The sequence below is a fragment of the Sus scrofa genome, chromosome 4 (assembly GCF_000003025.6).
Source record: "Sus scrofa isolate TJ Tabasco breed Duroc chromosome 4, Sscrofa11.1, whole genome shotgun sequence".
Taxonomy (NCBI): domain Eukaryota; kingdom Metazoa; phylum Chordata; class Mammalia; order Artiodactyla; family Suidae; genus Sus; species Sus scrofa.
In genome coordinates, this window is record NC_010446.5 from 40,400,296 (window position 1) to 40,417,154 (window position 16,859).

The following is a 16,859-nucleotide window of genomic DNA, read 5'->3' on the forward strand; positions in this document are numbered from 1 at the left end:
GGATCCAAGCCACCTCTTCGACCTACACCACAGCTCACGGCAAGGCTGGATCCCCAACCCACTGGGCGAGGCCAGGGATCCAACCTGCAACCTCATGGTTCCTGGTCGGATTTGTTAACCACTGTGCCACGACGGGAACTCCTATTTTCAAAGTCTTTTCAAGGAGTTTTGGGAGCATGCTGAGTTAAGGATCTAGCATTGCCACAGTTGTGGTGTGTAGGTCACAGCTGCAGCTTGGATTTGATCCCTGGACCAAGAACTAGTATATGCCACAGGTCTGGCCAAAAATAATAAATACAGGGGTTTTATCACAAGACAGCTCTATTTAAAGTTTCTGGAGCATACTATATTCCACCTCGTATCTACTACTCACTTAGATAATGCTATAAAAATTACTCAATTTTGGATTTTCTGCACTGTTAGGTTTCTGAGCACAGACATTCAGAGCTGGCCAGAGGAAGGATGAATTGGAATTCAGGATTAATAGATACATACTACTATAGCAAAAATAAGCAAAAAGGACCTACTGTATAGCACAGGGAACTATATTAAATATCTTGTGTAAAAGAGTCTGAAAAAGTACATATATATATATATATATATATATTCACTTTGCTGTACCCCTGAAACTAACACAACATTGTAAATCAACAATACTTTAATTTAAAAAAAAAATTGCCCAGTCAGTTACTGAGAATCAGGAAAAGGAAGGAAAGTTGTTTGAAGGTGAGCAATGAGAATATAAAAGGGCACAATAAATCTTTGACTTAGTGGCAGGGTGTAAAGATTTATAGCATGAAATAATATTTCCTTTTTTCCATTTACCATTTAAACATGTAATCCTGGGCAAATTATTTAACCTCTAGTCTGCTTATTTGTAAGATGAGCCATCGTGGTTTGTTATCTGCCTTAGGATCACGAGACTGAGTAGACCCCCAAGGAACCACATCCGGTATTTGCAATCGTATTATTCCCTCCCACACTGACTGGTGCACTCTGGTTCCTGGGCTACTTGCACATCTGCAGTTGTCCTGGAACCCTGGGCCAGGATGGAAAGAGGCCTGGTGACTACTGGAGAAATGAGGCGGGAAGAGATTCCCGACCAAACCTCAGCTGTTCCAAGTGAGCACCAGATAAGTGAGTGAGAGCCAGTCTTGTGTATTCCAGCCTCAGTAGGTACCACAGGGAGCAGAATTTCCCAGCCGAATTCAGAATTGGGAATTCAGAAAGTGTTTTAAACCACTAACTTTGGGAGTAGTTTATTGTGTATCAGGGCTTTGTGCTGTTGGGTATCCTGAAACCTTGTGAGAAACTAAATTTATAATGGGTCAGGGCCTTCCTGTTAGAGGAATTTTATTCACTTGCCCAGCAGACATTTGCGTTCCTAAAATACAGTACCTAGGGTGGCAGGGATATGTGTCTTCATGGAGTTCTCTAATGGATGAGATCACATAACAGGAAACAAGGAAGAAGGATGAGCTAGGAGGCAAAGCATGGAGCCATCCTGCCTAGCCTTTCTTTGGCTCAGAACCTCATTTTGCCTTTATTAACAACCCTCTCAGAATGGGCTATCTGTGTTGCTGTAATGAACAGTCCTAAAACCACAAGTATTTTGTTGTTGTTGTTTGTTGTATTGTCAGGGCTGCATCCAAGACACATGGAGGTTCCCAGTCTAGGGGTCGAATCAGAGCTATAGCTGCTGGCCTACACCACAGCCACAGCAACACCAGATCCTTAATCCACAGGGAAGCCAGGGATAGAAGCCACGTCCTCATGGATACTTGACGGGTTTGTTACTGCTGCACCACAATGGGAACTCCCAAATACAAATTTCTTTTTAAAACATAGCATGATGAGAGGGATTTAACCTTTGACTCTTCTCATGACTGTGTTCAGCAAGAGAACTTGCTTATATGTGGAGAGCTGTCACTGTGGAGCATATCTTCTTTTGCAGGGAAAAGTTACTTGGATAGTCCCCTCTCTGCCTCACCCACTAATTAATCATTTATTTTGCTTTGCATCCTTTAGTAAAATTCTTCTCCCTTAACAGTTTGTGACACTGCTGCCCCTGGGTTTTTATACCTCAGATGAAACATGTTGGAATTGAGACAGTGAAAGTAGTTATTTTACCTTAAAATTGCATTCAAGGAGTTGCCTTTGTGGCTCATGGAGTTAAGGACCCAACGTTGTCTCTGTGAGGATTCCGTCCTCCTTCAGTGGGTTAAGGATCTGGTGTTGCCCAAAAGGTACAGCCTAAATTGCAGATCCAGTTCGGATCCATTGTGGCCTAGGCCTTGGCTGAAGCTCCAGTTAGAACTCTGGCCCAGGGAACTTCCATATGCCGCAGGTGTAGCCATAAAAACAAACAAAAAAATCACAAGGCACTCAAATTCTCTTAACTAGATTTCCACTAAAAAGTCTTGATGTACAACTTCACCTGGAGAAACTGAAGGTCAGAGAAGGTGTCTCCTGGATTAGTGGGGTAGCACATGGCCCTACAATTAAGGAGTGCCACAGTTTTATCCAGTCTCAGATTCTGGAAGATGAATCTGGATTCTCCCTACCTTGTGTGCCCTTGGACAATTTATGAAAGCTTTCTGAGCCTGTTTCCTCTTCCCTACAATAGGTACGATCACAGTAGTATTTATCTTACAGATTTAGAATTAAATGAAAATACGTCCAGAAACTGCTTAGCATGGTGCTTGGCAGAAAGGGCGCAATTCATACTGCCTCAACTCTCAGAGCTCGTCAGTAACACAACCCAAGCTAAAGCCCTGGTGTCCTAATTCCCTGCCTAGTGTTTCCCCCATCAGGTCACAAGTACCGCCTCTTGGAACCGGGACCAGTTCCAGACCCGCTGGATGGATAAAACCCAGGGGGCTGGAGAGGTGTGCAGGGCAGGAACCAAACACCGGCCGCCAAAACTGCGCCTGCGCGAGCGTCCTCCCTCTCCTCGCGACGTGACGTAGCGCGCCTGCGCACTGGACCCTGCGCGTCCTTTAGGACTTACCCATCAGGCAACGCTTCTGTCTCGGGTCAAAATGGCGAGCAGGCCTGCTGGTAAGTGAGTGGCATCTTGCCTGGCTGACGTCGCAGCGCTTAACCTATTTTCGCAGCAACTTGCTCGTCTTCCTTTGCTCTAAGTGGCTAGGTTTGCGGCATAAGGGAAGGCGGCGGCGGCCCGCCTGAAAGACGCTTGGGTCCTACCCCCTTGCTGTCGCTAGGCCGGGCTCGCCCAGAGGGTTGGGATAGGACCTGCTGTGGTGAAGGTACCCGCGGTGGCTGCCACAGCCCTGGTGTTCAGGCTTCTCGTGCTCGGCAGCCCTTCCCCTCGGCCTTAAAAGAGTTCAAGGGCACCAGGAGATAATCAGTGGCTGACCTTGAACCCAAATGAACTGAGTACTTATTGTGAGCCAAGCGCTGTCATGTGCGTTCGCTCGATCAGTTCTCCCGCCGGCGCGAGGGGGACGGTGGTTAGTTTTCCTTTTAGGCTGGTGAGATAACTGAGGCAAAGTGACCGGAGGAAATAGGGCTGGAAACCTGTTCCACCTTTCGCTCTTCTCAGACTGGGAGTTAGAGGCAGCTGAGCAAGGGTTATAGTGAAGTTTCAGGTTGACCTTGGCTTATCTGGAACGTCAAGTTGATCTGTGGATTTGGAGAAATTTTCATTTATTGTAGGCATTGGGATGAACGTATATTATGGAATAGAATGCAGAAACAACCGGAATATTTAAAACAGGACGTTCTAAGGTAGGGTTTTCTTTTTTCTCTTTTTTGGCCAATCGCTGCCCTCTGGCGGTGTGAATTGGAATTAACTTTTAAAAAATGTTTTCTCTCTGCCCCAGCAATTGTGAAGCTAGTAAGGAAACATCAGATTGCCAGATAAGTTGGTTATCTAAATCACATTGAGCTTTTCAGAGGTGGTGGAAACTTTTAAGAATTCATTACTTCATTAATTGGGCAGCTATTTAAGGCGTTCTGCTTCTGTGCTGCGTTTGGAAACTAGGTAGACCTGGCCTAAACCCTATCACTAGCTGCTTCTGATCTTGAATAAATCTTACTCCTCTTATGCAAGGACAAGAGTGTTGTAAATAACTAGCGAATGGGAGTTAAAGCAGATAGAATAGTGCCTGGCACACAGTGAATATTAATCGTTATTACCATCACTGGTAAATACAGTTGTCTCCTACAAATATGTTTGTAGTTTGTTGACTCTTTGGTAGTTGTTTTCCTAGAAGCAGTGCAGTTATGTGGTGCTTAATTTGCAAAGAGATTTACCAAAGCTGTGTAATCTGGGATGTAATAAGGAGGGTTTGAGATTAAAGAGTTTGCTTTCCTTCCTTGGTAAGGGGCTAGCCCTAAGACAACATTTTTTTTTTTTTTTTTTTTTCCTTTTTTGGCCACACTTCTGGGCCAGGGCTTGATTCCAAGCTGCACCTCCGGCATTCCTTAACCGGCTGCACCACAGCGGGAACTCCAAGACAGGAATTTTAAAAGAAAATTTAAACTTACCATACCTCCTCTTCTGTATCATACCTCTCCTGAAACCTCAGGCACTCTCGCATTGCTCTCCGCCCCTACTGGGTAACCCATCAGGCACAGTCCTGTTCCCAAAGAGTTTTTTTGGTTTGTTCGTTTGTCTTTTTAGGGCTGCACCCTCTGCATATGAGGTTCCCAGGCTAGGGGTCGAATCAGAGCTGTAGCCACTGGCCAACACCACAGCCACAGCCATGGCCTACACCACAGCCACAGCCATGCCAGATCCAAGCCGAGTCTGCAACCTACACCACAGCCCATAACAACACTGAGTGAGGCCAGGTGTCGAACCTGCATCCTCGTGGATGCTAGTCAGGTTCGTTTCCACTGAGCCACAATGGAAACTACCCCCAAAGAGTTTTAACATTACCTGTTTCTTCTCATCTGTTCTCAAATATCCATTCCCTCGGTGGAAAGTTAGCTACTTGGGCGGAGGATAATGTGCTTGTTTTACTTGTCCTCCTTAATAGTAAGTGACTTACTAATGTTATCACAGCCCTCCCAGAAATACATATGTATTTTAAAAGAGAGTGGCCATGTGACATAAAGGTAATATGGAATAAAAATATGGCTGGGGCTCATTTAAATCTGCCAGCGTATCTTGAAATCTCACCTTTTCATACAGCTCCAACTCCCTTGGAAAGTTTACATTTGTTTTCTGTAATCTGTTTCTGAAACTACAAATGATGGGCAAGTTCCGAGTTCCCAGTTTCCCTTCCATCTCCCACCCCTTCAGTTCTGATGGTAACAGGGGAACAGAAGGGAATGGGATAATGGACTTTGAGAAGCTGGAGCGGCAGTAGAGTTGGCCCTCCACATCCACTGGTTCCACACTGGGGATTCAGCCACCCTCATGATCGGAAATATTTTGGGGAAAAAATTCCAGAAAGTTCGAAATAGAAATAGCATTTGCTTTGGATTTACAACCATCTACGTACCATTTATTTTGCATTAAGTATTATAAGCAATCTAGAGATGATTTAAAGTATACATGACAGAGTTCCCGTTGTACAGCAGAAACGAATCCGACTAGGAGCCATGAGATTTCGAATTCGACCCCTTGCCTTGCTCAGTGGGTTAAGGATCTGGCATTGCCGTGGGCTTTAGTGTAGGTTGCAGATGTGGCTCAGATCCCGCGTTGCTGTATTGCTGTGGCTGTGGTGTAGGCAGGCAGCTGCAGCTCTGATTTGACCCCTAGCCTGGGAACTTCCATATGCCTCAGGTGCAGCCCTAAAAAGCAAAAAAAAAAAAAAAAAAAAAAGAGTATACAGGGAGATGTGCTTAGTTATCACTACACTATTTTACATAAGGGACTTGAGGCTCTCTGGATTTTGGTATTGGTTGGCGGGGTGTGTGTGTGTCCTGGAATCAATCCCCTGTAGATATCTAGGGGCTGTAATTGTGTCTATAGATCTTTTGTACATTAGTTATTTGAGTTTACCCTTTTTTCCCATGACTTCCCAATTTTTTGGCTGCAGTCACTCTTGCTCATAGATAAAATAAGAAGTTATCTGTAATATGTAGAGTATATGCTTTTAAAAGAAATTCCTTCCTGTTTTCATTCTCTGGCTTACTGTATACTATACGTGAATTGTTAGCAACTAATGGTATGATAAAATCAGTTGCAGCATCAAGCAAGTGGCTGGAGGGTATACGAAAATGGTATTATAATGCCGCCGGGTTTAATAAACTGGGTAAGTATTTGTGCTTTCTTTCTTCCTCTGTCCCCCCCCCCCCGAGAGTAGTGCTTTTGCAAGCGTTATTATGGATCCCCAAAATGTGCTAATTAATTGCACCTGTGTACATTAGAAAATTAAAAAAATTAGGTCACACTGGGAGTTCTCACTGTGGCACAGCAGGTTAAAAATCTGGCGTTATTTCTGTTGCAGTGTGGGTTTGAACCCCAGCCTGGCACAGTGAGTTAAGGATCCAGCATTGCCCAGCTGGGGTGTAGGTCACAGCTGAAGCTTAGAATTGATCCCTGGCTTGGGAACTTCCATATGATGTTGGTGTGGCAAAAAATAATAGGTTACATTTCATTTTTTAAGTCCATTTCCTTTTTTTATTATTTTGAGAAGAGAAGGATGGAATTGTCTCAAATGTTTGAGGTGGAAATGATTTCTGTTCTTGAAATATGGTAGCAGAACCTTTTTGTTATTATATGCTCCCCCTCTCAATTCCTCCACTTTGCATTTTAAAATTTAAGTTATATGAACTTTGAAAGAAGAGATTTTTCAAATGTTAATATTGTCTGACATCTTTACAATTGTTTGATGCCTGAACTTTTTTGGAATTTCATAATTTGCTATGAACTTCATCTGTTGTAATTGAAGCATCATGAAATGTTACTGGTTCCTTAACACTGTCATTTTAAGATTCTTTAATACCTTGATCTCAGAATTAAAGTAAAAGAAAGTAGAGATGTGGTTTATTGATATGTGTTTAAAAACAAGGTAGACACTTTTTGGAGTTCCCATCGTGGCTCCGTGGTTAATGAATCCTACTAGGAACCATGAGGTTTCGGGTTCAATCCCTGGCCTCGCTCAGTGGGTTAAGGATCTGGCGTTGCTGTGAGCTGTGGTCTAGGTCACAGACGCGGCTCAGGTCTGGTGTTGCTGTGGCTCTGGCGTAGGCCAGGAGCAGCAGCTCCAATTAGACCACTAGCCTGGGAACCTCCATATGCTGCGGGTGTGACCTTTAAAAAACAAAAAATAAAAAATAAATTAAAAAAAATAAAAACAAGGTAGACATTTTAAATGTTTTTTAAATTACTGTAGATAAAGTGTGAATTTTATGGCAGTAGATTTTAAAAAGCTTGTATTGTTTCCACAGTACCATTTAAGAAATAACCCATTAGTGTGTATGAAATGCATTGAGTTTCCATCATACCTAACTCTTGATATTTTGCCCGTTGGGTGAATGAAATTAAGTTATTAAGTCATAAAGATATTCTACTCGTTATTTTTAAGATGCATATTCAATCAAACACTCTTGTTTTTTTATCATAGGCTTAATGCGAGATGATACAATATATGAGGATGACGATGTAAAAGAAGCCATAAGAAGGCTTCCTGAGAACCTTTATAACGACAGGGTGTTTCGCATTAAGAGAGCACTGGACCTGACTATGAGACAGCAGATCTTGCCTAAAGAGCAGTGGACAAAATATGAGGAGGTAGTACAGCTTTTATGTATCTGATAATGGCCGTTAAGAATGGACTCTTAGGAGTTCCTGCTGTGGTGCAGTGAATTAAGGATCCTGCATTGTCTCTGTGGCAGCCCGGGTTCAATCTCCAGCTGGCGCAGTAGGCTAAGAATCCGTGTTGCCGGAGCTGTGGCGTAGGTCACAGGTAGGGCTCGGATTTGATCCCTGGCCTGGGAATTTCCATATGCTTTGGGATCAGCCAGAAAAAAAAAGGAAAGAAAAGGAATTGAGTATTGGACACAGAGAAGACATTCATTGGTGTAGTGCTTTAGAGTTCTTAAAGTTGTGTCAAATCAGTATCCTTAGGACAATCTGGTGAGGTTAGTAAAGCAAATGCTAGCTCCATTTTAGAGACGGACACATTGAGTCTTAGAGGGGAAGTGACTTCCAAAATTGCCAAGCATGTCCTTGATAGAGGATCCAGAACTAGGATCCAGGTCTTCTGCCTTCCGGGCCATTGTTCTCCTGCATACTTTCTGCTCAGATGAAAACAATGGTGTTCCTGTGATTCCATTGAGTGGCCTTCTAGCTCAATAAGAACTCTATGAAGAAAATCCTAAACCTGGGACTGCACTGAAATGAGGCCAAAGCTTGTAGATTCTCATTCTTTTTTCTTTTCTGACAGACTTTCTTGTAATAATCTATCAAAGCAGTTTATTACAATATCTTTTATGAGTTTTTACATTTTTTAGACTGCTTGAGAATATAGTTTCTTAAGTTGGAATTTAATTTTGATAGATTTGTTAAAGATCTATTAAGTATTTATGGTATATGATGAGTCTATATTATTTTTCTTTTATTCATTCTTTAGGATAAATTCTACCTTGAACCATATCTGAAAGAGGTTATCCGGGAAAGAAAAGAAAGAGAAGAATGGGCAAAGAAATAATCGTATAGTCTAAATCTGTGGATGCAGCAGTCGTCAAACTATTTTTATGAACTTGGTTAAACCCGAAATGTACAATGTAGACCTATCTGAGCTGTAAATGTATTACTTTAAATAAATATCTATTATAAATATCATTGGAGTTTTGGAATTCTAAACCTTGTCCTAATAACTGCTGAATTTATGTATCTGTTACAATTCTTTCTAAACTTTTAGGATACTTTTCAGTTAGTAGTTAACTGCGTCCTGAGCTCAGAGAAGCCACTTTAATCATTTAGAATAGTAGAACAGTAGGATGGTCATATTTATATTGCCTTTGTGGGTTAAAGCCCTAGCAAGGCCTCCCTTGCAAGGATGGAATGGAACGAGACACAAGCAGCAGTGACTTTATTTTACCTGAAGCAAATAGTACAAGCAGACTGGCTCTGCAGCTTCAAAAGTTTCCAAATGAAATGGGAGAGCATTCACCTTCTAGTTTGCCAGGATTAGGAAACAGCCCTTTTCCGCTACTGATGTCCAAATATAATAGATTTTGCATTCTGTCTTAAAAAAATTACATATGCAACCCCAGTGTGGGCCTGTATAAGTTATATATCTGTGTTCCTGTGCTAATGTATTAGAAAACAAAAAGTAGACTAGAAAAACAGGCAAAAATTGTAAAGTCAAATCATACTTTCTTCATAGACCCCAGTGACTTTTCCACTTTGGAAATGATTGTCAAAGTCTTTTGTCGGGAGTTCCCGTCGTGGCACAGTGGTTAACGAATCCGACTAGGAACCATGAGGTTGCGGGTTCGGTCCCTGCCCTTGCTCAGTGGGTTAAGGATCCGGCGTTGCCATGAGCTGTGGTGTTGGGTGCAGACGCGGCTTGGATCCCGCGTTGCTGTGGCTCTGGCGTAGGCCAGTGGCTACAGCTCCGATTCGACCCCTAGCCTGGGAACCTCCATATGCCGTGGGAGCGGCCCAAGAAATAGCTAAAAAGACAAAAAAATAAAAAGTCTATTGTAAGCATGGTATGCTAATAATGTTTAAAAGTTTTAAGTTTATAGTCTAATTTTTTAATGTAAATTAGAGCTATTCAATAATGTCATGATTCCTGGAGTTGCTACTGTGGCTCAGCAGTAACAGACCTGACTAGTATCTATGAAGATGCAGGTTTGATCCCTGGCCTCGATCAGTGGGTTAAGTATCCAGTGTTGTAGATGCAGCCGGGATCCCACATTACTGTCGCTGTGGCCTAGGCAGGTGGCTGTAGCTCCGATTCGACCCCTAGCCTGGGAACTTCTGTATGCTGCAGTTGCGCCCCTAAAAAAAAGAAAAAACAAAAAAGTAATAACATTCCCACCACTAAATTCTAAAGTGCTTTCTTTGGTCGAAGTGAAAAATGGAACTGTAGGGAGGGCCAGTATTGAAACTGCAGCCTTCATGGTATTCCATAAGCCACTGCTATGTGTGGTGGAATGTCTACCTTGAACAAAAGAACAAAAACCAAGTTTTGTGTTAGGCATCTGCCAGAGATACTGCAGTTTTGGTTCCAGACTACCACAGTAAAGCAAATACCAAAATAAAGTGAGTCATAGGAAGTTTTTGGTTTCCCAGTGCATACGAAAATAAATATAACTAGTCTATCAAGTTCAATAGCATTGTGTCTAAAAAGAGCATTGTACATACCTCATTTAATACTCTTGCTGGGGGAGTTCCCTTCGTGGCTCAGTGTAATCAAATCTGACTAGCATCCATGAGGATGCAGGTTTGATCCCTGGCCTCAATCAGTGGGTTAAGGATCCGGCGTTGCCGTGAGCTGTGGTGTAGGTCTCAGACGCAGCTCGGATCTGGCGTGGCTGTGGCTGTGGTGTAGGCTAGTGGCTACAGCTCCTTTTGGACCTCCATATGCCACGGGTGTGGCCCTAAAAAGACAAAACCTTGCTGGAATTCCCTGGTGGCACAGCAGTTTAAAGATCCGGTGGTGTCACTGCTGTGGCGCAGGTCACTGCCCTGGATGCAGGGTTGCCGCAGACCTTCAATTTGTAAAAAACAATATGTGAGGAGCCCAATAAAAGGTACGCCTGTAGTTACAATTCCTAAAGCAGGGAGTTCTCAGATGGCCTAGCTATTAGGATCTTGCATCATTGCTTTGGCTCAGGTCACTGCTAAAGGTGTGGGTTCGATCCCTGTCTTGGGAACTTCCACATGCTGAGGTGTGGACAAAAAGGAGGGTGTATGCACATTTGGCATATGTTTTATTCACAGACGCGATTTTGACAAACATTTGTATTTGACTTTTGCAACATGTACATAAAAGTGTCTTTGGAGTTCCTGTCGTGTCAGTGGTTAACGAACCTGACTGGTATCCATGAGGACTCGGTTTGATCCCCGACCTTGCTTAGTGGGTTAAGGATCCGATTTGACCCCTAGCCTGGGAACCTCCATGTGCCACGGAGGCGGCCCTAAAAAAAAAAAAAAAAAAAAAAAAAGGCTTTTAAAAAAATGCTAAAGTATTATTAGGAAGCCTCATTCAGTTCCCTGAGAGCCTCTCTTTTTGGTATTCAGATTATTTTCTGAACTGTCTATCCCAAAATTCTTGTTGGGGATTTTTTTTTTTTTTTCGGTTTGTTCCAAGTTACCTAGATCCTCATTTGATAATGGTTTTGGTCATGATAAGAGCAGTTCTTTAACATGCTTAGTATTTTTGTAAGATTTGTGATTTGACTGCAGTCGATTCAAATTACACTTTTGGAACAGTATTGCAAATCAGAGAAACTGGGGAATATGTGCTTAAGGTAAATACTTCTGTGTCATGATGCTTCCCTATTAGACCTAACTAGGTAACTTAAGATAAATTCTTACAGAACCAAGGACCACCCAGAATTTTAGGGCTCCAATTTCTTTATTTTCTCAGATCTTTTCAGATGAATTTGAATCCCATACATTGCCGGTGGATATTATATTCATACAAACCATTTGGCTCATCATCTTGTAGACAGAATAGTAGAGTGAGTCAGACCTAATTCTGGGTTAGACTACCCACATCTAAATGCATCCACTTAATTGGGTAACTTTAGGAACATAGTTTACTTTTCTGTGCCTCAGTTTCCTCAGCCCTAAAATGGGAGTAATGATGACCTACTTTACAGAGTTGTGAAAATTAATTGGCTTCATTGTATGTAACTTAGTCCCTGGCACACAGTAAGCATTATTCTGACTTGTTAAGAGATTCAGTAATAAGAATAAAAACTGATCCAAAGCCCAAGGTTCCTATAGCCATAATAATTCTCTTTGCACACAGAGGCTGGTATTTTGCTAATATTGACATCCATTGTGTGGCTTTGAAAATATCCGAAATACTTAGAATTTAAAGATTAGATGAACACAAAAACACAACCAAATCCTTGACAGCCTGATGGGTGAAGTGCAAATGGCCTTACCCATTTGAGCAACATGAATTTTAGGAACCACAGTATCAGATAAATACAGTTAGTTAAAGGGTAAGTGAGACATAACAGGAAAAAATCCCTTTATCAGAATAAGGTTTTAAATTCAGCCACTAGGTGGCGATGCACTACAACTTTACTCCTTAAAGGTGCACTGCACCGGCACTGCTCAAGATTTATCCTTTCTGTACCCCCACCAACTCCCTCCCCTTCATTTTTCAGGATGACAACACCTTAGAGGTTTATGACCATCAGGAGAATTTACTACTAAGCTATATACTGATGTAATGAAATCTAATATATGCTGTGCGATGAATTATGAGATGCTATTTAGTTTCAGGATTTTATTACTTCAATCAGTTTTGACCATATTTCCTTTTATATGATTGCTCACTCTTTAAACATACCAGATGACTGTATGAGGAACACCTAATAAAGTCTATAGATGTTAAAATATATATGTTTTAATTTATTTGCCATAATTTGTTTAAATTCTGGTTATACTGGTGTTCATATTAAAAGTCATAACATGTTAGAATCTGAGATCTCAGGTCAGATGGTGCCTCTGAATTATATTTTGCTAAGAAATTTCATTGTATGTATTAACAAATGAGCAGTGAGAAGGAACAATCATTGCAGGATCGTTATTTTTTAGCACAGATTCCAGAAAGCTTGTTAATATGTATTAACATGGCTTATGTATTATGACAAACTATTTAAAATGTTTTTCTGGATTCTATGTCTCTCCTATAGTCGAAAGAATGTATTATTTGTTTAACTTTGTATTTTAATACATTTGCCTATTTTTGCATATATGCCAAAAATGTAATTTCAAAATAAATCCCTGTGAAACTGCTGGTAACATTATTCAGTTGAATCATTGCTCTGTTAGTATTCTAAGTATTTTCAAGAAAATTTTATGCATATTTATGAAAATTGTATTTATAAATCCAACCAAAAAGGGATAATTATTTGTTTTACAAGAGTCAGCTTTTAATTCCTTTCTTATGCGTGCATTTAAAATATGGTTCACAGCTAAACTAGAAACTCGGATATGATACCAATTTAGGCAAGTCATTATCCCTTAAAGAGTGGGGCTTCTCAGCTATAAAATAAAGTGGTTTATGAAATGAATCATTCTTTCAGGACAGAAACATACTGGGGCTGTATTTTTTATGCATTTATTCTTAGGATAAACTAAGATTGATGAAGTTATCAGCTTTGTATCAGGCATTGTTCATACCATTGTCTTAATCCTCCCTGTAGCCTTCTTGCATAGATATAATTACACCCATTGTATGGAAGAAGAAATTGGGCTTTAAAAGTTCATTTTACCCTTGTTCATTATGTAGCTAAAATTTTTTTTGGGTATGTGCTTTTTATGTTTCATGCTAGACAGAAGCTAGGTATAGGATAGCATTTCTGAATGTTGGCACTATTGGCATTTTAGGCCGGGGCTTTGCTGTGCACTGTAGGGTGTTAAGCAGCATCCTGGTTTTCCCCCAGTTATGACAACCAAAAATATCTCCAGCTGTTGCTAAGTGTCCCTCTGGGGGGACAGAATTGCCTCCAGAGTTGCCTCTACTTCTACAGGGGGGCTACCAAGAAACCAAGATGGTGGAGACTGATATGTAAATAGATATGTAAATATGTAAATAAATATGTAAATGATCTGTGAAACTATATATGCACCAGGTATTGGGGTATTACGGAGAAGAGAAAACTAACTCAACCTGGCAGGTGATCAGAGCAGACCCTCTGACAACTTAGCTGATTCCAAAAGAGTAAGCAAAGCCAGCCAGTGGTGAAGGGCTTTCCAAGCAGAGGAAAATAAACAGGAAATGCTCAGAGACACGAATGTGCAGGGCCCATGCCTAGGGAAGAACCAGTAGTTTCACACTGATGGGGTGGCACATGTCAGCTGGGAGGTATGGGATATGAAACTTGGAAAGTGTATGTCATGTTGAGATTCCTACACCTTGTGAGTAGGAAAGTGAGTAGATTCTAGCAAGTAAAAATTCCCCGAATTTTCAACTTGGGTTAAGGGGGATGAATGTTAAAGTTTCTCAATACTGAACTGCCAATTTGCTTTTCAAGACCGTAATAATTTAAACTCCTCTAAGCAATTCGTGAGGGCCCTTTTCATTGCAACTGTGCCTACAGTGAGTATTCTCAAGAACGATCTTCCTGAATTTGGTTGGAGAAGGAGCTATTTGCATTTCTTGGATTGAGTGGTTAAACATTTTCCCATAGGCTGTTATCAAATTGTTTTCCCTCCCCAGTCTATCTTGCTCGTGTTCTTTGACTAGGCATCTATTTTTATTTTCACAGCATTTTCCTTATTTAGTTTTCTTCTTAGTTCCCCTTCCACCCCCACAATGTGGGTCAGTTCTTATCTATTTGTATGAGAACTTTATATATTTAGACAGCACTTCTTTTACTTAAATTTGCTGAAATGATATTTCTGATTTCATTGCTCGAATTTTGTTTCAGTTATTTTTTGATGTCTTTTCAACTTTGTTCATGGTGGTTTTTGTCAAATGGAAGTTTCCCATTTTCATGTAGTGTAATCTATCAGTCTTTTCCTCTGTGGTTTTTGCCTTTAAGATCATGTTGGAGAAGTCCTCCCTTTATTCCAAGTTTATATAAATATCCAGTGAGGTTTTTATCCAGTCCTTTTAGCTGTAAGAAGTAAAACCATAAATCTTCAATCCCTGTAGAGTTAGGTATATGGTGTGAGCCGAGTATATTTTTGAGAGATACTAGGAGGTCCAACTGGCAAGAATGGATGATCAATTACATGTGTAGGGGATGGAAGTGGGAAGTAGAGAGGGAGGGGAGGAGGGGACCCAGTGAGGGGGATGGATGCCTTAAGGAGAACGCAGGCTGGTTGGTAATCAGCTCCCTCTCTGGGCTTGTCATTCCATAAGATTATTCACTAGGCTGGGTATTCCGAATCCACTTTCAGCATACAACCTGCTTTGCATGCCGGAGGCTGACCTGTATGGACATCAGTGGACAACTTTGCCCTCTGGCTTCTGGCTTGGTCTTCAATTGCCAAAGAGGGCAGACAAGCAGAGGGACGGAGTATTTATTCCCCCACCTGCCTGTGCTGAGCTAGGGGTTGACAGTTCCTCTCAGGACTCTGCAGCTCTCTCCCTCCCCACATCCATCTCTCAATGGTTCCCCTTAATCCTGCCTGCCTTGTGTTAGCTGTTCCTTCATTGAATGTGCCTTGGTTGCAGGCCCCCACCTGGCCACTAAGGACCCTGATTAACACAGACAGAGCTGGGCTCCCCACCCCCGGCCCCAAGGATAGTTGGGGTTTCCCATGAGAGCACCAAGGGCTGTGGAACTGGTTTGTGGTCTGTCCCTGGGGAACCCTACAAGCTTGCTTCTTTGAGGTGGGCTGATTCATGGCCCAGAGTCAGCTTCCAAGAGACCAACAAGATCCTGTGGAAGGCAGTGTCTTCTACCCGCCCCCACCTCTCTGCCTCTCTGCCTGATGGATCTGCTTCCAATCAGAGACTTATTCTTCTACACAATTTAATTCAGGCAAATGCCAGTGCTAAAAAGATGCTGTATGACAGAAAACAGAAGGTTCGCCCATCCTGACATACTGCTGCACTGTCTTTCCGGGCAAGCTCTTGCCTCATGTTTAACTCCCTCTTCCCCAAACGCACGCACTCTGCCAGATTCTGCCTTTGTCCCTCCTGTTCCCTATCTCCCCAGATGCTACTCGCAGTCTCTGTCCCACCGCCCTCCCTGCTGCCCTCCCCATTCTCGCCACTTGCCCAAGTTCCAGCTTTCCTTTTTTTTTTTTTTTTTTTGTCTTTTTGCCTTTTCTAGGGTTGCTCCTGTGGCATATAGAGGTTCCCAGGCTAGGGGTCGAATCGGAGCTGTAGCTGCCGGCCTACACCACAGCCACAGCAACGCGGGATCTGAGCCGCATCTGTGACCTACACCACAGCTCATGGCAACGCCAGATCCTCAACCCACTGAGCAAGGCCAGGGATCAAACCCGCAACCTCATGGTTCCTAGTTGGATTCGTTAACCACTGCGCCACAACGGGAACTCCTCCGGCTTTACTTTAAGACAAGAAATTAAATTCTACTTACTTGGAGAAGCCCTCTCTGATCCCCAGACACTTGACATTTCTATTTTCTTTGAATTCCAAAGTATTACTGCTTTGACAAATCGTTTGTTACTTAATGATAGCTAATAATATTTACCTAGCATTCCCTGTGTGCCATTTATGGTCTTGTTATTCCTTAAGAAAACTCTTCAACATGGGTACGATTTCTCGCTTTTCATACGGGCTCAGAGATCATAACTGTTATAAGATCACTGTCAGCTAGTGAGGAAACCGAAATTTAAATTCCCCCTGCCTTTATATGGCTCTGCTGTCTTTTCAATGTATGCCCTCTCATACGTACTATCTTTACATTTACAAATGCATTTTTTACTCATCTTTTGCATTTTTACAGTCACACTTGTAGACTATGGAAGTCATGCCTGTGGCATATGGAGGTTCCCAGGCTAGGAGTCAAACTGGAGCTGCAGCTGCTGGCGTGGAAACAGCAACAGCAACACCAGGTCCTTAACCCACTGATTGAGGCCAGGGATTGAACTTGCCTCCTCATGGATACTAGTCAGATTCTTTTTTTTTTTTTTTTTTTTTTTTTTTTTTTTGCATTTTCTAGGGCTGGTCCCATGGCATATAGAGGTTCCTAGGCTAGGGGACTTATCGGAGCTATAGCTGCCGGCCTACACCATAGCCACAGCAACTCGGGATCCAAGC

General features: G+C 42.1%; 1 protein-coding gene across 3 annotated transcripts; it reads left to right on the plus strand.

The window, feature by feature from the left end:
* UQCRB (ubiquinol-cytochrome c reductase binding protein) lies at positions 2,977 to 8,785 on the plus strand. 3 transcript variants are annotated; one of them, XM_021088627.1, is made up of 5 exons: positions 3,034 to 3,060; positions 3,679 to 3,750; positions 6,159 to 6,230; positions 7,545 to 7,711; positions 8,553 to 8,764. In XM_021088627.1, the coding sequence occupies exons 4-5, from the start codon at positions 7,550 to 7,552 to the stop codon at positions 8,628 to 8,630; spliced, it is 240 nt and encodes a 79-aa protein (XP_020944286.1). In that variant the 5' UTR covers positions 3,034 to 3,060; positions 3,679 to 3,750; positions 6,159 to 6,230; positions 7,545 to 7,549; the 3' UTR covers positions 8,631 to 8,764. The 3 variants fall into 3 exon arrangements, with proteins under 3 accessions (XP_020944285.1, NP_001172101.1, XP_020944286.1); NM_001185172.1 differs by lacking the exon at positions 3,679 to 3,750 and having other exon boundaries at positions 3,009 to 3,060; positions 8,553 to 8,785; XM_021088626.1 differs by lacking the exons at positions 3,679 to 3,750; positions 6,159 to 6,230 and having other exon boundaries at positions 2,977 to 3,060.

Excerpts from the sequence above, each read along its gene's own strand:
- UQCRB (NM_001185172.1), top strand. Across the intron at positions 6,231-7,544 it reads CGCCGGGTTTAATAAACTGG|GCTTAATGCGAGATGATACA; the intron begins GTAAGTATTTGT and ends TTTTTATCATAG. Across the intron at positions 7,712-8,552 it reads AGTGGACAAAATATGAGGAG|GATAAATTCTACCTTGAACC; the intron begins GTAGTACAGCTT and ends TTCATTCTTTAG.